The sequence below is a fragment of the Fusarium subglutinans genome, assembly GCF_013396075.1.
Source record: "Fusarium subglutinans strain NRRL 66333 chromosome Unknown NRRL66333_c0000092, whole genome shotgun sequence".
Classification (NCBI taxonomy): domain Eukaryota; kingdom Fungi; phylum Ascomycota; class Sordariomycetes; order Hypocreales; family Nectriaceae; genus Fusarium; species Fusarium subglutinans.
Genome location: NW_023502155.1, coordinates 1 through 21,396, shown reverse-complemented (window position 1 = coordinate 21,396; position 21,396 = coordinate 1). Strand labels below are relative to the sequence as shown.

Genomic DNA, 21,396 nt, shown 5'->3' with positions numbered 1-21,396 from the left:
TGTTATGTACGGTATTGCCTTAGTGCCTTAGTACTAAAAGAAAGGCTCTTTCCAGGTACCTAGTACCTTTTAAGCAAGCTTGGACTTTTGCGCTAAAAAGAAAACAGCCGCGATTACACACGCGCGTATCGTACAGTGTATCTTGTGATATTAATCGCACTCAACACTGTCCTGGTTCAAGTACGTCTCCACCGAACAGCAAATTTTTTTTTTTCTTCTTCTTCTCTATCATAATGTCATCGGCATTCGTATTAGAGTCTCGGAACAGGCCTTCAATGCTTGTTCAGGTCCATGAGGCCTCTTGCGTGCTCAACGATCGCCTAGAAGAGATTCGGCGCTCATCATTCTAGTTGCCAGCGTTTCCCAAACCGGCGGACACACCAAAGACGAGCGTTACATATCATTTAGCTTCCTCCCGGAGTTGCTTCATCTTGAGCTTGAGAAGATTGGGCTTCGGACAGCTCACAGTAGATGCATTTTCGCCGTAGCGTTCGTAAAACGCTTCACAGCATTCGTAAAGTCGCTTGATTGCAGTTTGGCACTTGGCCTCGTTGTAGCCATTGCTGGTAAGACAGTCTTGTGGTATATGGGTCAGTATTTTGTCTCCATCTTACATTCTCGTGTCTGGGGGGAAATACTTTGAATTGCACACTGCACATGTGTCAGATCACAATGTTCGTTCTGATGTCATTAGCTTTGGAACTTACTGCACGTGGGTGACAAGCAGGCTTCGCCTCGACATCATCTTTCGAAGCCTAGAGTCATCCATCAGCTTCTACCGAACGTTTTACTCTATTGTTTATCGCGAGACGAACCATGGTTGTGTATAATGTAATAATTTGCAGTGCAGTTGGTGGTTTTGCGGATTAATAAATCAATTAGTGAGTACTAAAAATGCATACAGACTGGGAGAATATGAATGTTGCGTATATGTCTTGCCTTTTGCGTAGTATTAATAAATAAATATTAATTTACAGCAGTAAAAGAGGACGACATATATATATATATATATAAATTAAACAGACAGGACTGATGTCATACATATGGATACCTTGTATAGTACCTACTTACCTTAGTATAGGGTAAGTGTAGTACGGGTGGTTCGTTCGAAGCTCGAGATAGCCAATAAAATACAGTCGTTCGTCTCTTGGCCCCACCTACACGGTTGAAGTTGGGCTCTTTCGCTCGCTTGATGTTTAACTGAGTACTGAACGAAGCGCGAGAGGCAACTGACCTTAGCAGGTAAGTTTAAGGCCGATTGCCTTCTAATCCGTCTATCTTAGTAGGCTCATCACCCACCATAGCCTTTTATACCTCCCACCTACAACATATCTGTTCAACCTTTTTTCCTCACACACACACCGGCCGCCCGATCTTTACTCCTCTTTACACGCTCGTAGCTCGCCGGCCAAACGCGCATAACGCGATCATCACCCCCACTTGCCAAACTTGCCATCAACGACCATCGTGCAGACGTCCCAAGGTAACGCCATGATTATTGCGATCGCTCGCTACACTTTCACTCCTGCACTTCACATCGAGCGACGCGCTGACGTTGTTTCTTACTAAGTGCATAGATTTCATCCAGACCAATTCAGAATGTCCAACGAGAACGAAAACGGGACTCCTGGCGAGCAGGCACCCGCCAACTCCGAGCACCTCAACATCAAGGTCACCGACAACAACAACGAGGTCTTCTTCAAGATCAAGCGTACTACAAAGCTTGAGAAGCTTATGGGCGCCTTTTGCGAGCGCCAGGGAAAGGCGACCAGCTCCGTGCGATTTCTTTTCGACGGCACGCGAGTCCAACCCACTGATACGCCCGATGCGGTATGTTTTCCCTTTTTTTTTTTGCAGGCACAGATATTTCATATCTATGTTCGAATTGCACCCCGCTGAAGACCCCCCGGAGAGATCACACATGCTGACAAGTTACATCACATAGCTCGAGATGCAGGATGGCGACACCCTCGAGGTCCACCAGGAGCAGGTTGGCGGATTTGCACAGTAATAGAGAGGGGGATTTCCGAGGAATAATTACCAGGAGGAAGATCCCAAAAGAGATGAACACACAATCTTGATGTTCTTGAACTGGATTTCGATTCAACCTGGTTGTACTTTTGGCTTTGCGTACATCAGACGAGAGGAAGACTGAAACAAAAAGTCGACGAATGATTTACGACAGACAAAACGCTACCCAATCAACCCAATGCCCCTCTATTCCCGCTGTGACTCGTGTGGTAAACTGTATGGTTTTTCTTTTCACTTCCGCAGCAGTGGTACGAACGACCTGTGTGTTTTGGCCTCATGGAGGATACGCCCACCCAATCTTGCTCTTAAGGTTACGTTTACAAAACAACAATGCGTCAGGATCACACAGATATGGGGGGGGGAGACAACTTGATATGTATCACGTAGACGGAAACGAAGTTTGTGTGTTGGCCATTGAAAGTTGAAACCACGGACTTACAGTTCGCGCCGTGTCTATTTTGCCTTATGGCCAAGATGTTCCAATGAGACAATCTACATGATCAGTTGAGCGCTAAGTGCGCCGCTCGCCTGGAAACACCCATTAAGACCAAATCAGAAGCACAAAACAAATCATATGCTGACCGGCAAACCTGAAGGGAAACAGACCAACCACGAAAGAAACGCATGCAGAAATCAAAACACGCACACCGAAATCACACACATCATCATCATTACGCTTTGAGTTCCATAGCTCGGCATCCAGTACAGAGCACGATAGTGCCTTCGGGCACATGCTTAGTGAAAATTTGGCCGTCGTCGAAACTGCCCTGACACTCGGCGCATCGGAAGCAATGCTCATGCCACTCTCCGCCTAGTGCTTGGATATACTGTCCGATGACAGCTGTACGACATTTCCTGCACTTCGGAGCACGTCGTTCGGTGCGCTTCGTCTGGCAGTTGATGCACCACGCATAACCATCCTTCTCAATGTGTGTCATGCCATGTTCGAATGGGTCACCACATTCGGCACAGAAGAAGTGACCGTAGTGCCAGTGAGCTCCTAGAGCTACTATGTGTTCACCGAGAATAGGGGTCTGGCAGTGCTTGCAACGCGGCGCAAACAGCTCATGCCAATCAAGGTGACAAAAGAATCGCAGACGCTCATCTCCGTCTTCGGCCATCGTTTTGCCCGGCTCCTCCTCGAGTATCTCACCCGCCGCACGACGTCTGATGCGATCAAGCCGCTCCTGACGAAGATGATCAGGCTCATGGCTAATCTCCATCGCCTGTAGGTTAGTACCACAAGTATAGCAGCTGAAACACTGCGGATGGAATCGTTCATTGCTTCCCGCTAGGGCCACAAAACGCCCTTCAATGGGCATGCCGCATTCATGGCAAATCGTGACAACTCGCCTATTGCTGCCAGGGGCTGGGGACCAATGGCCACGAGGCTTTTGTGCAGAACGGGGTGCTCCCATGGCAATGGGATCAGGTAGCGGACGGGAGGTTGAATTCGGTTTGTCGTCAGGGGTTATGATCGCAGGAATGCTGCCTCCCTTACCCGGAGCCTCACCGATAGCAATATCGGGGACGTTGATCGAAGTTACGGAGCCTCTAGGGCTATGAGATGTCTCGTCTATGCAGATCGACGGGATTTTCGTTCCCGTTGGCGCCCTGGGCACCGACGAACTTTCCTCCGCCACAACGATACCAGGTACCGCCATGGGTTTCTCCGGCTGGGCGAAGGAGGAGGAGGATCTGCTGGGGGTTGCCGGAAGCGACCGGTCTGGGGTGGTATCAGTGGACTCGTCCGGGGCTTTCCAGTTGGCGTCGAAGCTTACAATGGGCCGTCCCGGACTGTCACTGACGGCTGTGGGTTCCGGGAGGTTTGGGCTGCGATCTTTCAAGCGCATGCTCGTGGCCGCGCGAATGTCCTGACTCCGAACTTCCATGCCATTCTTTCTCTCTACCCTGTCATCGACAGAGACGGAGCCATCGTTGGAGCGGTTTCTTGTATATAGAGGATTGCGAGAGCGTGTGGGAGGATTGCGGTGTATTTCAACTCGCTCAAGGGGCTTGGTCTTTTCTTCTTCTTCTTCCCGGGCAGGTTCGAAGCGGACTCGGTTTGTAGCCGCCTGAGCTCGGTTGCTAAGCTTCTCGGGTGATGCACGACCAGAAAAGCTCATGTCATTAGAAGTTGAGGCTTCAGGCTCTTCCCAAATTTGATCTTGAGAAAAGGGACGGCCTACTTCCCCGCTGATGTTTCTTTTCAGACTTCCCTGGCGTCTCTGCTCCGGAGCCTTGCCTGAACGACCAATACTGCCGTATGTCTTGTTTTTGTGATCTGGCTGTATGCCTGGCTGCCTCTGCTCTAACTCAGGTCGGCTTTCACGTTCGACGCCTTCACCATCCGAAGAACTGTCTGAGCATGACCGCGTACCACCGACACTAGCAGTACGAGCATGAGCGTAGCTATTCTTTCTGAGATGTGGCTTATAGCGGTAGGGACCTTCGGGACGGGGAGAAGGCGTGCCATGTTGATGTTGCCAGACAAGCTCAGCAGCTTCATCGAGAGCAGCATTGTATAGACGAGTATCATCCTCAGGAGTTTCCTGAACAGGCGATTTTGTGCTCTTCCTTATGTCCATCTCCTCCATTGCGTCGCGCAGTGAGCTTGCCTCTTCCTTCTCCATCCATCTTTGACCTCGTTCCATGTATGTGGCTGAGGGAACAACGTCCGATGGCCTCAGAGGGGTTGTAGCTGAAGTTGGATAGTAATCTGGGCTTTTCCTGCTGATGGTAGAGTATCTAGAGGCAAGACTGCCACCAGCAACGCTAGGACTTTTCGAGTCCTTACGGTCGAGAATAGGTGGTGCACTTTCGGTAGGAGAAGCAAGATCAGGCGTGAATCGGCCCGTACTATGGCGGTGCAAACTTGAGCGGCTAGGAACTGGGCGGGCACCAGCTGGTTGAGGTCTTGCACCTCCAGGTCTGGCGACTCGGTTTGACCGAAGACCTGCGAGGTAGGAGGCTATTCAGCAGAGGGAGAAATTAGCCAAGGACTTTCATCGCCATACTCAGTTCCGTATGTCATACCGAACTGCTCATCTGTCATGTAAGAAGGCGACGGAGGAGTCACCTTGCGCTTCGGCTCCATCGTCCTTGCTGTGCCTGGCATCTTTGCCAGAATATTAAGGAGAGATATTTATGCGGTATGGAGGAAGAATATTGTGTCCGGTAGAGAAAGGGTTAAAGAGGTGACCAGACGGTAAATACGGAGGATTTTGGCAAGGTATAGAGAGTGATGAAGGATAAGGTAGCTTTACTAAGGTACCTAGGTAGGTATGTAAGGTAGGTAGGTATGAAGTAGTTAGTGGTCGATAAGGTAAGGTAGTTTTGTTGGTGGTCGCAAATCGAGCCGGCTGGGGTTGACCAGGCAACGCGATGTGAGACGGCTGGTTTGGTTGCGTCAGAGCATCACCACCAGCAACAAAAGCCTCTGTCTAAGTATGAGACAGGAATACGAACACTTACAATTTCGATGATATTTGTTGCTGGAAGCTTTGCAAGTCTCGGGCAGTCAGTATATGGCAGTTCCTAGAAATTTCTATGGTGGATAATCGTCCACCGCCATCTGCTAGGTTCTTATGATACAGTAGTTGAAGCGGGGACTGGAGGATTGATGTGTATTGCTCTCATTTGCTCGAATGCTACATATCTTAGTAAGGAATTAGAGTCCGTATTAACCTCAGGCCGTTACGTAGGTAACTACCTAGGTAGGTAACTAAACTATAAGGCAGTGTGTACGAGAGTCAACTCCTTAAATGGCCGATTCCCATGATTACATACCCAGGTAGGTAGGTAGGTATCTGGGAGAAAACGTATTAATTAACTGGTCTCTCCTCTCAGTCCTTGGTTCCTTCCCTTATCACCCTCTAGCGTCGCTTTTACAGCTGAAGGAGGTGGAGATTCTGTGAAACCAAGGTTCTTGAATTCGTCCCTGGCCATCAAGTTTCTAAAGTACCCGTCGCTATTAGCCCGCTTTGTTCCGAGATATTTGACTACGTGTATGCGTCATAAGTCAAAGCATTATAGGCTCACCTGTCCATTCTGCATGATAGATACGCCTTTGCAAGTTCGCGACATTCTTCGTCATTTAGACCTCGCACCTTTTTCATACATGAAAGGTACTTTGTCATGTAAGTCTTGCACTCGCCTGCAGTGACTCTGGTCAAAATTGTCCCATTGAATGTGTTGGCTTGTACAGCCCACTCACCATCATGATCTAGAGGGAAGCTTCCACGCTGTGGTCTGCTCAGAAGGACACAACTGTTTAGTGAATTGTTCTCAGTAGACGATGTCAAACTCACGGTGTTGGCTTTGTAGTTGGCAAAGGGCCGGGGCTACCGAAAGTACTCATGATTCCGTATCTGTATTGGTCTTCTGGCTGATTTCTATTGCATCTATTACCATCTTCATGGTTTCTTTAGCACAGCAGAAAAGTCAGGCCTTGTGGCGAACCTCGTTAAAGCACCTAGTGGTGGATAAGAACATCCTGTCAGGTGTGGCTGGTGACGTGGCATGGACTCTGCAACGCAACTCCGGACTAAACCAGGTGGGTGCGAAAGCGGTCAGAAGGCATGGCCTGGTGCCTACCTACCTTACCTTAGGTACTTACTTACCTAGGGAAGGCACCTCATAGCCGAGAAACCTCCGGTAGAGGCCAGTAAAGCAGCCTAGAGCTAGGCATTACAGGGCCTAAAAAATAGGTGCTAGGTACTAACCTAGGTAGGTTGCCAAACCTACCCTAGGTACACTACCTTGGCCTGGGGGTGGTTGAACATTAGTTCCCTATATATGCAAACACACGTGAATCACCCCAAAAGTGCTCTCGACTCCACTGCGCAAAGCGAAGCAAAGCAAAGCAAAGCCATCCTCAGCCTGAGCCTGAGCTTCCCAGACCGAACCGCATGAACTCCCGGAACTGACGACGGATTTTGAATTTAGCGACAACGCGCGCATTGTTCGAAATATCCTCCGTGTCCTTGTGTTTGTCTTGGGTTTCGTGACGGACGTTTCACTTGACTCTACTGTCCAGTCCAGTCCAGTCCAGTTCTGTCCTTTTGTTTCTGTCATCGGTATATCCCAAACTCGCTCGTCACAAAATCGGACTCTTATCATCATGGCTGCTCTTGGCGAGGATCTGCTCACCACGGTCAACAAGCTGCAAGACTTGGTCTTCAATACCATTGGCAGTGACTCTTTGGATCTCCCTCAGATTGTATGCGGTTTTTGCTACCTGAATTGGCTACTCTAGCACTGACTGACCATTGCCTAGGTTGTTGTCGGTTCCCAATCTGCAGGCAAATCTTCTGTCCTTGAGAATATCGTCGGCCGAGATTTTCTACCACGCGGAGCCGGCATCTGCACTCGTCGTCCCCTGATCCTTCAGCTCATCAACGTTACCGAAGATGAAAACGCTCCCGACCCTGCAAGCGATCCTTATCGATCCCCCGGCGCTGCACGCCGTTCCGAGTGGGCAGAGTTCCACCACATCCCCAACCGGAGGTTCAACGATTTTGGCGATGTCAAGCGCGAGATTGAGAACGAGACATCCCGAGTTGCCGGCAACAACAAGGGTATCAACCGACAACCTATCAACCTCAAGATCTACTCTCCTCATGTTCTGAACTTGACTCTGGTGGATCTGCCGGGACTAACCAAGGTGAGTTTCCTGTTCTTTCCATCTCCATGATCCTTAGCTTCGTTTTACCCCTGGGCATTACTGACCATAGCCAACCCATAGGTCCCCATTGGCGACCAGCCTACCGATATTGAGAAACAGACTCGAAACCTCATTTCCGAATATATTGCCAAGCCTAATAGCATTATCCTCGCCGTGTCTCCCGCCAACGTCGACATCGTTAACTCGGAAGCCCTCAAACTCGCCCGCCATGTTGACCCCCTTGGCCGAAGGACTATTGGTGTCTTGACAAAGGTCGACCTCATGGATCATGGCACAAACGCTCTAGATATTCTTTCAGGCCGCGTCTATCCTCTAAAGCTTGGCTTCATCGGCGTTGTCAATCGATCGCAGCAGGATATTCAAGGAAACAAACCTATGGAGGATGCTCTCCAGGCCGAGGCTGACTTCTTCAAGCACCATCCTGCCTATCGTAACATCTCCATTCGATGTGGCACTCACTATCTGGCTAAGACCCTCAACACTACTCTGATGGGTCATATCCGTGAGCGTTTGCCCGACATCAAAGCTCGACTCAACACTCTTATGGGGCAGACGCAACAGGAGTTGGCCAGTTATGGTGATATGCATTTCAGTGGAAAGGAGCACCGTGGCTCTCTCATCCTTCAGCAAATGACACGTTTCGCCAACTCTTTCATTTCTTCCATTGACGGTACCTCGACCGAGATTTCCACCAAGGAGTTATGTGGCGGCGCTCGTATTTACTACATTTTCAATTCTGTCTTCGGCAGCGCACTTGACACTATCGACCCTACATCCAACCTCTCCGCCCTCGATATCCGGACCGCTATTCGAAACTCTACTGGACCCCGACCCAGTCTTTTTGTGCCGGAAATGGCTTTCGATCTTCTGGTCAAGCCTCAGATCAAGCTTCTGGAAATTCCTAGTCAACGTTGTGTTGAACTTGTCTACGAAGAGCTGATCAAGATTTGCCACACTTGTGGCTCCACCGAGCTTTCACGATACCCCAGACTTCAGGCCAAGCTCATCGAGACGGTCTCAGACCTGCTCCGTGAGCGTCTTGGTCCTGCTTCGTCATATGTCGAATCACTCATCTCTATCCAGCGCGCCTATATCAATACTAATCACCCTAACTTCCTTGGCGCAGCCGCCGCCATGAGTAACGTAGTCAGTGCAAAACAGGAGCGAGAAAGAAAAAGGCTGATCCAGGAGGAGCGCGAGCGCCGAGAAAAGCGGCGTCTGCAGGAGCTTGAGGCTGATGGTGATGGCCCTGAAAATGAGGACGGTGTCAGTGGCCCTCTTGATAAGCCTGAAAAGACGAAGTCAGGAAGAACCAAGGCCATGAAGCCTCCTCGAAGCATATCGCCTTCTCTTTCAGTCCGAGAGAACGGAACCTCCAGCCTTGCTGCCACTATGAACGCGACGCATTTAAATGGCACTCTTCGTTCAGCTTCACCTGCTCGACTCAACCAACAGGGACTCGGAGGTGCCCGAGATTCCTTCTTGAACTACTTTTTCGGCAAGGATGGCCAGACCATTGGCGGTCCCCTCCCAAGTCCTGGCGCCATGCCCAATATGCCCAACGGACGACATATCAGCCAAAACTCGGAGACTAGCTTCCCTATTGTGCGTCGGGAGAGAGAGTTTGCCCGGCCATCTACAGCGACAACAATGGCCCCCGAGGATGACTTGTACGATAGAACAGGGAAGAACTACGGCTTGGCATCCCAGATGGTAAGTTCCGAGGATCTACAGGTGCCCGGTCTCCTCTTCTCACACGAAACTAACCCCCACCACCAGGGTGAATCCGCGGAGCCAGCTATGACAGATCGCGAGGCCATGGAGACGGAGCTTATCCGAGCTCTTATCTCTTCCTACTTCAACATTGTTCGCGAGTCCATCGCCGACCAGGTCCCTAAAGCTGTCATGCACCTCCTCGTTAACCACTGTAAGGACGTCGTTCAGAACCGCCTCGTTAGCGAGCTCTACAAGGAATCTCTCTTTGAGGAGCTCCTTTACGAGGATGATGGCGTCAAGAAGGAGCGTGAGAAGTGCGAGCGCTTGCTTCAAACCTACCGTGAGGCCGCTAAGATCATTGGTGAGGTGTTGTAGATTCAGCACTGATTTTGATCTATGGGTTTCTGGCAAATGGTCACCATGCGACAGCGTCCCGTTCAACCTGAGAATAATGAAGAAAAGAAAGACCAGTAACAGGCATATACGGATGGAAGGATAGACTCGAAGGAGAAAGGCGGAACATACTTGGAAACACCAAACAATGTCGATCGCTTTTGGTCAAGGGCTCGGGCTCTTGAACCAATCTCGACTGCTCTGCTCTATCGGGGAGCAGAGCAGGAGAAGCAGAACAAAGGAGAGAAACGAGAGAAGAAAAGAGTGTTGTAATTTTGTTCTTTTCATTATCATCGGTTTCCCTTCTTATCTTGTACATCACCAACTGGCATTGGAATTGCGGCCAGACCCAGCTTTAGTTTCTGATAATGGCTCTAACGAGAAGACGGATCGGAACACAAGAGGAGGGCTTGTATGTATGGATGTATGTATGTAAAAAAAGCAAACCAAACTCGGCTCGTCGTCCTAGCAGAATACACACAATGTACTACTTTTATAATATCCGTCAAACGACGAATACGTTCTCTGAACTGCTTGAGGAAAGGATTGACTTCAAATGAGGAAAGACATTATACATGCGATGTTGCAGCTTGCATATATATATATATATGTATACACGAATCGGCACTAGACTAATTAGTTGGTGTTATCTTTCCCATTACGATACTGAAGTACATCGAATAAATCATCGCTGGCTCCCATGGTCCGCTGGTGTCCCCCTTGCTGCACAAGAAGGATGTCGTGGGTTGTTGTGATTAGTCATAAGAGGAGGCCGACTCGGAATATGAGGATCTGTTCCATAACTCAAGTTGTAAACCGAAGGGCCGTGAGCTATTCCTTGTTGAGGGAATATGCTCTGCTCTGGTCGTGGCTGTCTGGTCTCATAGGCATGGTATGGCCTACCAGTCTGTCGTACAGGGCGCCTGATGAAGTAGTCGCCGTCCGGATGATGATGATGAGTCTCAACGACTTCGTATGCATCTGAAAGCTCTAGCGGAGGATGAGTACCGTGACGATTATGATAGAAATGATCGGAACTAGCAGGAGAATCGAGGTGGCGGGCTTGTGTTGCATATTGAGCCTGAGGGCTAGGTTCTTTATAATAGAATTCACTATGGTTGTTAAACCATGAGGGTGAGGGTCGGGCATGCTCGCCAAACCTTTCAGTATTGGCCGGGCCATATCTGGATTCCTGGGGTAGGGTATTTCGGGCTCTGAGACCTCTTCCGATCTCCCGTCCGGATTCATCAACGTAGATGACCTCCTCCTCTTCAACCATGTGGTGGTTATGGGCCACATGAGGTTCTTCCCGCCCCCTTCTTTCGACCTCCGCGTAGCTAGGTGCTGCGGCGGCCAAGGCGGCCACTAACGGATGATGGTCTTGGGGCCGGTCGCCAACCGATGCGCTCCTGTTACGTGGACTAGCTGGTGCTGGGCCCGAATAACGCCGTTCTTGGACGTCACGGTAATCGGATGATTTTTCTTCGCGCCAATGAGCCTTGTTCTGCGGCACTGTGGGATATGAAACACGATAAGTGGTGACTTCCCCCTCAGTCTCGACTCCGACATCAACCTTTTTGCTTCGGTTATGTGTATCTTGAAACTTTTCGGAGTACGGCGGCAAGTAGTTGCCAAACGTTGAAGCACTATCAGCGGCTTGGGATGCAGGTTTCCCTTGTTTCCTTCTAGCCCCGACCACCTTTTGACCATAAACCTCGCTTGCTGGACGAAGATATGGTATGTCTGGCTCAGACTCGATTTGTGAAGAAAAGCGCAGATCTAGTCGACTTGATGCCAAGGACTGACTTCCCAGATCCGCATGACCTAGTTGCTGCGTTTGCTCTCTGACATGCCCGACGTCACTCTGCTGGCGTTCTTCCCTTGACCGATTGTTTGGTAGAGCAGTGAAGATCTGAGCTGGTGTCTGCACCGACACTGACACTTGCGGATGTGGGGTGTTGTTGGGTGTTGTTTGCACAGGCTTCAAAGCATATTTGTCTATGAAGGCTTGTTCGAATGCCCAGGGAAGGGCCTCCTTAACAAGAGTGGACAAGACAGAGTCTCCCCGAGTCTTGATTTCCAGTCCAGCCATTCGCTCGTTTTCAGGCATCTTTATCATTTCTGTTCGCCAATCCATATGTGCTCGTCCTTGACTCCGGGGCTTGTCGACATGCTCTGATTCAAAATGTCTGGCGAGTTGAGGAACGTGAAAGATGTTGTCGTCGTTGCACACTTTGCAAGAAACGCCATTGAGAGCCCTCAGACTGCGTAATTTCTTATTTTTCGATGTGGCGTCGATGAACAGCGACAATGGTAAGGTCTCGCTCTCAGACGCCTCAAACAGTTTGCTAGCATGGTAAATGGTGACGTAAGCCCTAACTGCAGGTGGGATCTTCTTATGATGCCCAACCTTTGACCAGACAGATTGAGTGCTCCTGACAAAATTTTCATGTTGGTGTTGATGAGTGCTGTTGGCCGAGGCGACGCTATTGCTATCGTAGTAGCTGGGATATGCTCCACCCTCGGAAGGGTTAGGAGCTGGAACTGATCTTGTGTAGTTGTTCAACTGTCTTTGAGAGCTATGTGCCATCCCCGAAGAAAACAGTCCTGGATATGAAGAATATGTTGCAGGGTCGTAATATGCTGTTGCCGAGTAAGATGGACCGTAGATATGGGGTGAATTTTGCCCGTATGCAGATACAGGAGGAATTGGAGGCCTGGAACTGTAGAACGAGAACGGCGGCGCTTCTGCGCTGTAAACAGACAGAGGATATCCCGCTGGTGTACCAGGTTGAAAGACAGAATAGCTTTGTTGAATTGGCACATTTGACGCGAGTGCGCTCCGTGGCTCGTTGTCATGATAGGCTTTCTCTTTGGCGAGAGGATCAGGACTAAAAGGAGGCACTTCAGGCCACTCCGCTCTCCAGTGCACGACAACATTCCCCAGACTGAGAGAAGCCGTGTGCTTGGCTGCATAGTGTTGAAGTACGCCCTCGAATCCAAAGAATTTCAAGACTCCATTCACACCGAGGCAGCTGTTACAAAGAAACAACTCCTTGCGCATAGGTTCGGTACGGGGTTTGATTTTGACATCAAAGACCCACTTCATGTTCTCCAATGTCAACCGTTGAGTCCAAGGCCCCTCTGGGGGCTCGACAATCGGCTTCTTCCCTGCCGCGATTGTGGCAGCAGTGTCCTTTGCAACTTCGGCATAGAACCTTTTACGAACGTAAAGCAGCACATCTGCGGCATATTGCGGACAATTCTTTCTCTTAACCTTGGCGCCGTTGTTCCATCCTTCGATGATTTCGTCTGCATATTCGGATATGCGCGCTCGAACGGGTCCCTGTGTATCGTCCCATTCCTGGTCTGTAACTTCTCTTGGCTCCCTAGCGGGCTTTTTATCAGCCTCCATTGTCGGAAGCTTGTCTTCAAGTGTTTGGGGGTTGCTATAACTTTGCTTCTCTCGCAGCTCCGCTTCTACCCTCTGAGCGAGAAGACGGGGCTTCAAGAGTTCCCATGCGTGATCATCAAGGGGCGTGATGAGTTGAAGTGCTGCCTGAAAGGATGGAATATGAGCCAGAACATTTGCAGTCAACGGAGGATCAAGTAGCATGGCTCGATTCTCAATGTCGGTCCGTCTTTGAGCCTTAAGGTGAGCTGCCTCCTCCTTCGTCCGTTTTTGCTGAACTGGAGTCCGTAAGGGGTGGAGTTTAGCCTCCAATGGCACTATTGACCCACGGCCGTCATCTGCAACAGGTGCTTGGCGATGGTGCTCGCCGATTGACTGAGCGGGATCTGATGGAGTCTTATCAAGGGGAGCTGAAATAGCCAGAGGCGTAAATGAAAATGGAGCTTCTGCTTTGGAAGCAGTCTTCGGTGCTTGAAACTGAGTCATCCCACCTGTACTAGCCCATTTTTCCCAACGAGAGGCATCAGCCAGAGCCTGCTTTCCTCGGATCTCTAGACCTTTTATCCACTCTTCGGCAGCAGCAGACCCAAGTGCCTTAACATTTTCGAATTCCAGCTTGATTTGTTCAGCATGCTCCAACCAAAAGAGTTTTGTGACCTGGATATGTGGCGGCACAGTCCCCGCTTGTATGGCACGGGGGTGTATAACATGCATATCGGCATCCACAAGTACTGGGGGAAGAGCTGGGAGCAGAACAGATGGAAATGAAGAAGACAAGAGAAGTTCTAGTTCCTATTGCTGACGTTAGAATTGCATCCGGGGAGAATCCTGGAAACGCCTACCTTGACGCCGTTTTTCTTCAGGCAATTTCCGCAAGCGAAGACACAAAAGGGGAAAATAGGACAGACGTCACTAGGACCTGGACCACGACACCAAGCTTCGTTGTTCGAAGATGGTAGTGTTTTCTGGCTCTGCAAACCACAGAGTTGGCAAGACACGGAACAAACGAGACGCCACATCTGAATCTCCGATTTCCCTTTTAGGGGTGCAGGCATACGCGGCCAAAACAGTCTTCTTGAAGCTTGCCAGATTGCATCTGGCTTCAGTAAAGGAAAGGATGACGGTATATCATTATAACATACTGGGGAATGAGTGGAAAGGGGGCTAAGAAAGGCATGGAATAGTTTGTTGACAACCAACAAACGACCCAGGTCTCTGGGTGGTACAAGAGTGAAGATATGTTGCCATATCTGTCCCGGAAGCTGCTTGGCTCGGTCCCTCAAAAGACTCTGAGCCGCCGGGCATGGAAGATGGGCTTTATCAAGTTTAACTTTCTTAGTTTGCTGAACAGACTTGCAATCTATTGACTGGCGCCTTTTTTTGGTGGGCTGGGAGATGGCATCGAGTAGAGCCGCTGCAGGGTCATGGCTAGAGGCTTCTGAGGGTTCATAACCCATATCATCAGCCATGGGCACGTCGGCCTCGCTTCTACCACTAGTTGTTGATGCTCCCTCGGTGACGGCTGAACCAGAGGTGCCGGCCCCTTGATTCTCTGGGATAACCATCCCTCATCTGACGCGCTACTGAATAGCAGTGATGAGTAAGAACGGGAGGCACAAAAAGAAACAACTTGCTTGACGGATCATCAAGCATGTAGAGTGAAAAGGGATGGTCAACACTTGTCTGCGTGAATGGTAACGAGCAATGGGGAAAGAATTGGCGTTGCAATTTAAGTGTAAGCAACAAGGATCGGACGCTCAAATGTCGCCTGCGTCTCTGCACAAACCAAACGTTGCTCGTAATGCGGCGTGAAGTAAATTGACGGAGTTGTCTTGAATTGGGGAGTGATACCTTACTTACTTGGTGATAGGTATAGTAGGTAGAGAAGGTAGCAGGAACCAAAAGTTCTGAACTCAGCTAGGTACCAGAGGTAGGTAACTATCGATAACAGTACCTACCTTATTGGCGGGAGGACCCATTTTTATTATGACATAAGCATAGAAACAGTTGGTGATCGCATCCAATATTTGTGAGACTTCAAAGAATCCAATTTGGGGACCCATTACTGGGGTATTTGAATAAGTAGAGTTGCTTGATTTTACATTTCATTTATTGCCCGTCGTAACATCGCAGCACAAGACCAACAACTATTTCATCTGATATTGCTGCAGCATCATTGCATATTGGCATCCCTGGCACTTCCTTGCCCTGGCGCTTGTGACGTGCTTCCACTGCGACCACCCAACGAAGAGGTCTGTCCCGGGGATGACTGGTCTCCTCCAGCGCCGTATATCTGAAAACTCTGGTCTGCTCCCCAGTTGGCCATCTGCGTATAGCTTTCAAAGGCATTCTATTCCAAGTTAGAAATGGGTGCAGGTGATCTCGTGACGGAAATGCTTCTTACCCAGTCAAAGTTAGCGCCCATATCCATCCCCGTGTTAGTGTTGGCTCCCAGATTGCTGAACATGGAGGAGAAAGGAGAAGCTGGACCAGCCCCAGCGAATCCATCGGTTTGAAAATCAAGCCCTTCAGACCCAGGCATGCCAAAGTCCATACCCATAAAGGCGGCCGGGTTGGGCGTCGAAAAGGGGTTGGCCGTCGCATTGAAATCGGGTAAGCTATTTGGTGAGACAAAGCCCGGCGCCATAGCCGGCGAAACATCAGTCCCAACACCTTGTGTGAGGCCTGGCATTGGCGATGGAATGCCCGGCATTTCTGAACCGATCGAGGCAGGGTCCTTGATCTTGTCTAGCATGATATCAATGACCTTGGCCGCCTTGAATGCTTCCATTGAGGTATCTGCAAGTGTGTTCCAAATTTCTCTCGCAGTTTCCAAACTGCCAATCATTTTGGATCGTTGGTCATCGTTCCAAGTTGAAGCACCCTCATCGTCTTGGGGGATTGAAGACTGCGCGGCAATATTGTCAAAATGGAGATCAAGAATGACTAGCATCGCAGGCAACGTAAAGTCTTTGGTAGCAATCGACTTCACAAACCAACTGACTGAGCGTAGCCTCCCGTTGGATTGTGATTCTCGGTACAATACTGCCAGATGATCGAGTGCGGTCAATGATGCTTCAATTGCAGCCCTCCGAGAGTGTGCATATCTTGCGCTCTGCCTCGCCCTGGGAAGGTATTTTCGGTGAAGTAAGCACAAAATCTTCTGGTATAAGATATCGACATTGAACCTGGCAATGATCAGAGTCACTGGATCATGGGACCCCTCTAATGTCGTTAACTTCAAATGCGGCGGTAATTCTTGCATGATCTGTCGTAGTTTGGCATCAAAGCGAATGATCTCGTCGTAAGGCACATGCTTGCCAACTTGCCCTGTAGCCTGGAGGATGTTTCCCAGCTCGAAACATAATCTTGACTTGGCAATCATGTAGGCGATGGGAGTAGCGACAGTTGATGGTCGAGAAGGGGGCAGCTCCTTGACGCTGGGATTGAACTCATCGTCAAATATGTTATTGGGCAGTTGGGTGTCGCAATCATTTTCGTAGATCATGCTGGGCAGAGAAACCTGATGCGAGAAGATAACGTCCGACATTCGTACGAGAGCCCACGTCCGCCGTCTCATTTCCTAATCATGATTAGTAAATCTATATTAACAGGCAGACCAGCGTGCAGCTTACTGCTTGAAATGGTGTAATTGACGGAAACCATTTGGCATCTCGGTGGTAGCCCATTCGATACGCGATTCGAACAATTAAAGACACGATTAACCACAATCCTAGATCAGCATCCCATCGAGACGAATATTCACCGAATACATAGAGTATCATAGTCTCAACTGTATATTCGTTAGGTTTTGTATAGTCTGATTTAATCAGGCATTGCACCGTGCGTAACCGGTATTCGTTTGCAAGCTCAAGGGTTCGTCCTCTCCACTCGGGAGGTTCGTCGCCCACTTTATGGTAACTCAGCATTGCTAGGCAGAGAACCGAGTAGAGCATACCAAGCCACATAATGGGCGTCTTGTTGGGATCTTGCCAGTGGTCTTTCAGCTGCTGTTGAAATGTTGGTCCATGAATGATGTTGACAGCATTATCCATGGAGTTGAAGTATCGACTGCAGAGCGTCAGAACAGCAGACTTGGGGGGAAGCTCTGCTCTTATTTCAATCTCGGATGCTGGGAGTGCTCCTAGCAGGAGTGTCGGCCCCTCCCTTGCAGCCATAGGCTTTGAAGATTTGACTCGCTCATAACTTGTCTCTAACTCCTTTTTGTGAGACGTGAAGTAGTTTTTCACCTCAGATATATCGGCGAGGAGGGTATGCCAATGTTCCTGGCCAACATACAGCGACTTGCCTTTGTCCGTGTCCACTTTAAGAAAACCCAAAGACGTGGCCAGCCCCTCCTCTTCATCACTGTTTTCCTCCTCATCATATGCCATTGCATTGTCGTCTCCTTTTCCAGTCTTGGCAGAAGATCCGCTGTCCGTGGTGGATTGTGTAGTCGCTGCTCCAGCGGCTGCGGCGGATGCAGCATCTACATTAGCACCTCCGTGCATAAGGGATAGAACTAAGCCTTCTAAACGGTCAATACGATTCTGCATGTCATCAGGACTCGAGTCTCCTTGACTTTGATTCTTCTTGCGTGTAACCGGCGTGGCATAGGAGCATGAGGTAGTCCCCATACCCTCGCGCTTCGTACAGTTGCTGCAAGGATGACTTCTGTCACATTTTCTGACGGATATTAGTGACGATGAGGAGTTGAGGTGGTCAATTAAACTCACAACCTACGGACAATGTTAGTAAATATTGAAGCATTATTCTAAGGGTAACGTACTTGCGCGTCCTACAAGGATAGCAGCTTAGAGGCACGCGATTCCTCTTCCTCACAACACGGAACTGCTCCTCGGGAGACCGGGCTCCCTGAGACGAGTTTGTCGAAGGAGGAGTTGGGGTCATTGTGACAAGGGGAACGAAACGGCCAAGGCGTTCCAACAGATAAGATGAGGGATCCGACTCCAATATTGATAGACAATGATGAGACAAGAGTTGGTCAGCGCCAGGGGAAACCCCATCAATATATCGAGTCTTACGCGGTTGGCGGAACCCAAAAGAGCTTGATATGAATAATACAGCGCCCTTCCAGAATACTGCCGCAGCTACGGCAACCTGGTCAACAGAAGACTTGTCTGACCAACCGGGAAATGCGGCTCCACGAGTCAACCCGCCTGGTAAGCCAATGTCGATGTCGCAGCACAGTTGCGCAGGATAATGGAACCGTTTCGCCCCAAACGGTCTCCAGGAACCCAGAGGTGGCGTTGATCAAGTCCGACACGTCCGTACGCCCGTAGGCCTGTAGCAACAGCGAATTGACACGGTACAGCACAGCCTCCCACTTGAGGCACCGCACAGTGTGATACGGTGAAGGTGAAAGGGCGGACGGTGATAATCCGTGGAGATATCGGGGGCCAGGGGCACCCAAAATTGCGGTCTGCTGAGAATGTGTGACGGGGAATCAAATTCTAGGCAATGGGACTTTGCAGGACACTCGCTATAGTTGATGACCGATATTGTAGCGATAGCGAGGTCGCGAACCCGTCAGGGAGGAAGAGGACGGGAACGGGAGGCGAAGATAGCGAGGAGACGGCCCAAATGAAGACGCCTAAGCTCAAGCTACCTATAGAGCGTTACAGATGTATTCCAAGTCCAGACAGAAAGAAATGGATGGAGAATAGCGGGTTGGTCTTTTTTTTTTTTTTGTCGAGTCGATAATTACTCAGTAAGCTCAGTCAGCAGAGGAACAGAGGCTGTGAGGGCAGATGACGCAGTTATCCAAGCAGAGGATCAATGAGATGATAGAGGCTGGCTATGGAGGTGTCGGTACCTCCGGTGCCTTGCTTCAAATAAGGAGAGGAACGAGAAGATCTCCGAAAAGGGTGGAAAGAAAAAGGGCTAGATCTGAATCCAATTTTTGGTCTCCAGAATGTCCCGTCAGCATCAGCCTTATTAAACCGCCCGGCAGCCTGGGAATGAGGAACAAACGAACTAAGGTAGGTAAGTAGGTACCTAGTTAGGCACCGCAGTCAAGTCAAGGAACGCGTGTGCATCCCAGCATCGATGCAAGATGCGAGATGGTGGGGTTGTTTTACATTCACAATTCACAGAGACAAGGGTATTTACTTCTAGGTTGTCTTCGTTCTTCGATTTAAAAGAGCCCTTGTGATACATCTGTTATCTTGCACGTGTCTTTCCTGTGTTTTGGGTTTAGTAGTTAGTACTTTAGTAGGTAGTAGTTACCTACGAGGCATTCGTCCCAGTGCTCTCTGCAACTGGCATAGGTACCTAGGTTAGGTAGCGTCTTCAACGTGATGGCTGAAGTCAGCCAGGTGCAGTAAACTCATCATTTAACGGGCGTTACGGCAACTATCTCAATCGAACGAACCACAATCTGCTAAAAAGAGACAAAGTCACAAATCTTACTTGCCTACCTAGCCTGTGAGTCATTCTCGTTCATCGGATTCGACATCTGCTGTATGGATGCTCGGATTTCGGAGCCGGCCCATGTTTATCACCGATATTTGTCATTAAACTCCATCACACCACACTCTTCGCTCTGTATCTGAGGCCTTCTATAAGCCAGTTGCCTGACTTATTACACTACTATTAAGGACAGACACTATGGAGATACCATCATTTTAGTACGCTATGCAAAACGAACATTGGAAACCAGCGGTAAATCCATCGTCTTTGGCAAATTATAATGTACCTGCAGCTATGATCACCTAGAAATGGCCATGTCTACTTTTCTCTCCAAGCTTTACTATTCCTGTAGATATTGTGAACCACTTCCCAACCAGCTTCAAGCAGAAGCTGATATGGCCGATTAGAAGTATTCGGGAGCCAAACACATGATCCAGCCTAACCATTCAGTGGGCCATCAGTTAGTTGCATGATAGGTTTGACAAGAGCTCATCAGCGAGGTTTTATATGGCCACAATATTCTTGCATAAAGTCCCTGCGCCTTAGCTTTCAACCTCCCGGGACTTCAGGACTTCTTGGCCTCGTTCCTCTCCTCAATTTGCCACTCGATAAACCATTAGCCAGAGTGCTTGATATTGCATTGCCGGATACCATCACTCAAACGGTCGGGTTTTACCAGGGCTAGGCAGGCAGTGTAATATTCAGCAGTATGCGATGGGCTATTGTCGCGCCTTCTAAACATAAATGCGTCATGAGTTTCGTAACGTATGTATTCCGCCTCAAACAGCTGCGGGAGCGCTGACGCTGTACTTGGTAAGGAACTCGGCGTCGTTGGCCATTTCCTCCTTGACCTATGGATTTGTCAGCCTTGGTCAAAACGAAAATGCGAATGCGGCCTACAATATCCAGTCCACCAACGAGCTCGCCATCGATCCAGAGCTGCGGGTATGTTGGCCAGTCCGCAAATTCCTTCAGCCCCTGTCGAACTTCGTCGTCGGCGAGGATGTTGAAGAAACCATACTTGACCGAGTTGTCGCGCAGTAGCCCAACCAATTGTCTGGAGAAGCCGCATTGAGGAGAGCTGGGTGTACCCTTCATAAAGAGCATGACGGGTGCAGCCTTCACGAGGTCCCCGAGACGCTTGAAAAGCTCCTCCTTCTTCTTCTCGGGATCTTGCTCCTTAGCTTGGGCATTGTTGCTGTCGATACCGTTCTGTGCGCTTTCCTCTGAATTCTGACCAGAGTGCTTTGCCTGTGTCTCGATCGCCGTGCGCACCTTTACGGCGCTACTGCCACTCACAGTCTCAACAACTTGGCCATTCCTCAAAAGAACAAGGAAAGGAACTGCAGTGACATCGTACGTCTCGCTGAGGTCGCTCAGATCCTCGGCGTTGATGGAAACCCACTTTGTGGTAGGAGGTTCGGTGACTGGATATTCGGAAGCGAGGGTCGACAGGACGGTGGCCATTTGCGCGCATGGTGCGGCCCACGGCGCATGAAACGATGCGACGACGAGGGTAGTGGAAGGGACAGAACCGACCAGCTGCTCCCACTCGGGGATACTGTTAATTTCCGTGATGGTAGACATTTTGGTGGTGGTGAGATGGATGTGTCGGGGCTTCGATCTGATAAGAGGGAGAAAGAAACAGTCGGGTCAGTCGAATTGGTTTAAGGCAAGGCCAGTCAGTAGCAACTCATTAATCTCCACGGAACTGGGGGGGGGGGGG

The 21,396-nt window shown here is 49.6% G+C and overlaps 6 protein-coding genes across 6 annotated transcripts; 2 read left to right on the top strand and 4 right to left on the bottom strand.

The window, feature by feature from the left end:
- Positions 1-1,599: 1,599 nt before the first annotated feature.
- Positions 1,600-2,011, top strand: FSUBG_7285 (ubiquitin modifier; the record flags this gene model as incomplete). The annotated part of the gene is made up of 2 exons (XM_036685574.1): positions 1,600-1,830; positions 1,946-2,011. 2 exons carry the CDS (start codon positions 1,600-1,602, stop codon positions 2,009-2,011), a joined length of 297 nt encoding a protein of 98 aa, XP_036537153.1.
- Positions 2,012-2,702: 691 nt separating this feature from the next.
- On the bottom strand, positions 2,703-5,149 carry FSUBG_7284 (hydrogen peroxide-inducible hic-5; the record flags this gene model as incomplete). Its single annotated transcript, XM_036685573.1, has 2 exons — positions 2,703-5,002; positions 5,068-5,149. 2 exons carry the CDS (start codon positions 5,147-5,149, stop codon positions 2,703-2,705), a joined length of 2,382 nt encoding a protein of 793 aa, XP_036537152.1.
- Positions 5,150-7,153: 2,004 nt separating this feature from the next.
- On the top strand, positions 7,154-9,808 carry FSUBG_7283 (dynamin GTPase; the record flags this gene model as incomplete). The annotated part of the gene is made up of 3 exons (XM_036685572.1): positions 7,154-7,252; positions 7,310-7,696; positions 7,778-9,808. The coding sequence occupies 3 exons, from the start codon at positions 7,154-7,156 to the stop codon at positions 9,806-9,808; spliced, it is 2,517 nt and encodes an 838-aa protein (XP_036537151.1).
- A 703-nt stretch (positions 9,809-10,511) lies between these two features.
- FSUBG_7282 (uncharacterized protein) lies at positions 10,512-14,803 on the bottom strand (the record flags this gene model as incomplete). The annotated part of the gene is made up of 3 exons (XM_036685571.1): positions 10,512-14,030; positions 14,081-14,209; positions 14,381-14,803. The coding sequence occupies 3 exons, from the start codon at positions 14,801-14,803 to the stop codon at positions 10,512-10,514; spliced, it is 4,071 nt and encodes a 1,356-aa protein (XP_036537150.1).
- A 608-nt stretch (positions 14,804-15,411) lies between these two features.
- On the bottom strand, positions 15,412-18,149 carry FSUBG_7281 (transcription activator acu-15; the record flags this gene model as incomplete). The annotated part of the gene is made up of 5 exons (XM_036685570.1): positions 15,412-15,588; positions 15,643-16,821; positions 16,874-17,977; positions 18,028-18,036; positions 18,081-18,149. The coding sequence occupies 5 exons, from the start codon at positions 18,147-18,149 to the stop codon at positions 15,412-15,414; spliced, it is 2,538 nt and encodes an 845-aa protein (XP_036537149.1).
- A 2,300-nt stretch (positions 18,150-20,449) lies between these two features.
- FSUBG_7280 (glutaredoxin) lies at positions 20,450-21,257 on the bottom strand (the record flags this gene model as incomplete). Its single annotated transcript, XM_036685569.1, has 2 exons — positions 20,450-20,521; positions 20,571-21,257. 2 exons carry the CDS (start codon positions 21,255-21,257, stop codon positions 20,450-20,452), a joined length of 759 nt encoding a protein of 252 aa, XP_036537148.1.
- Between the last annotated feature and the right edge of the window lie 139 nt (positions 21,258-21,396).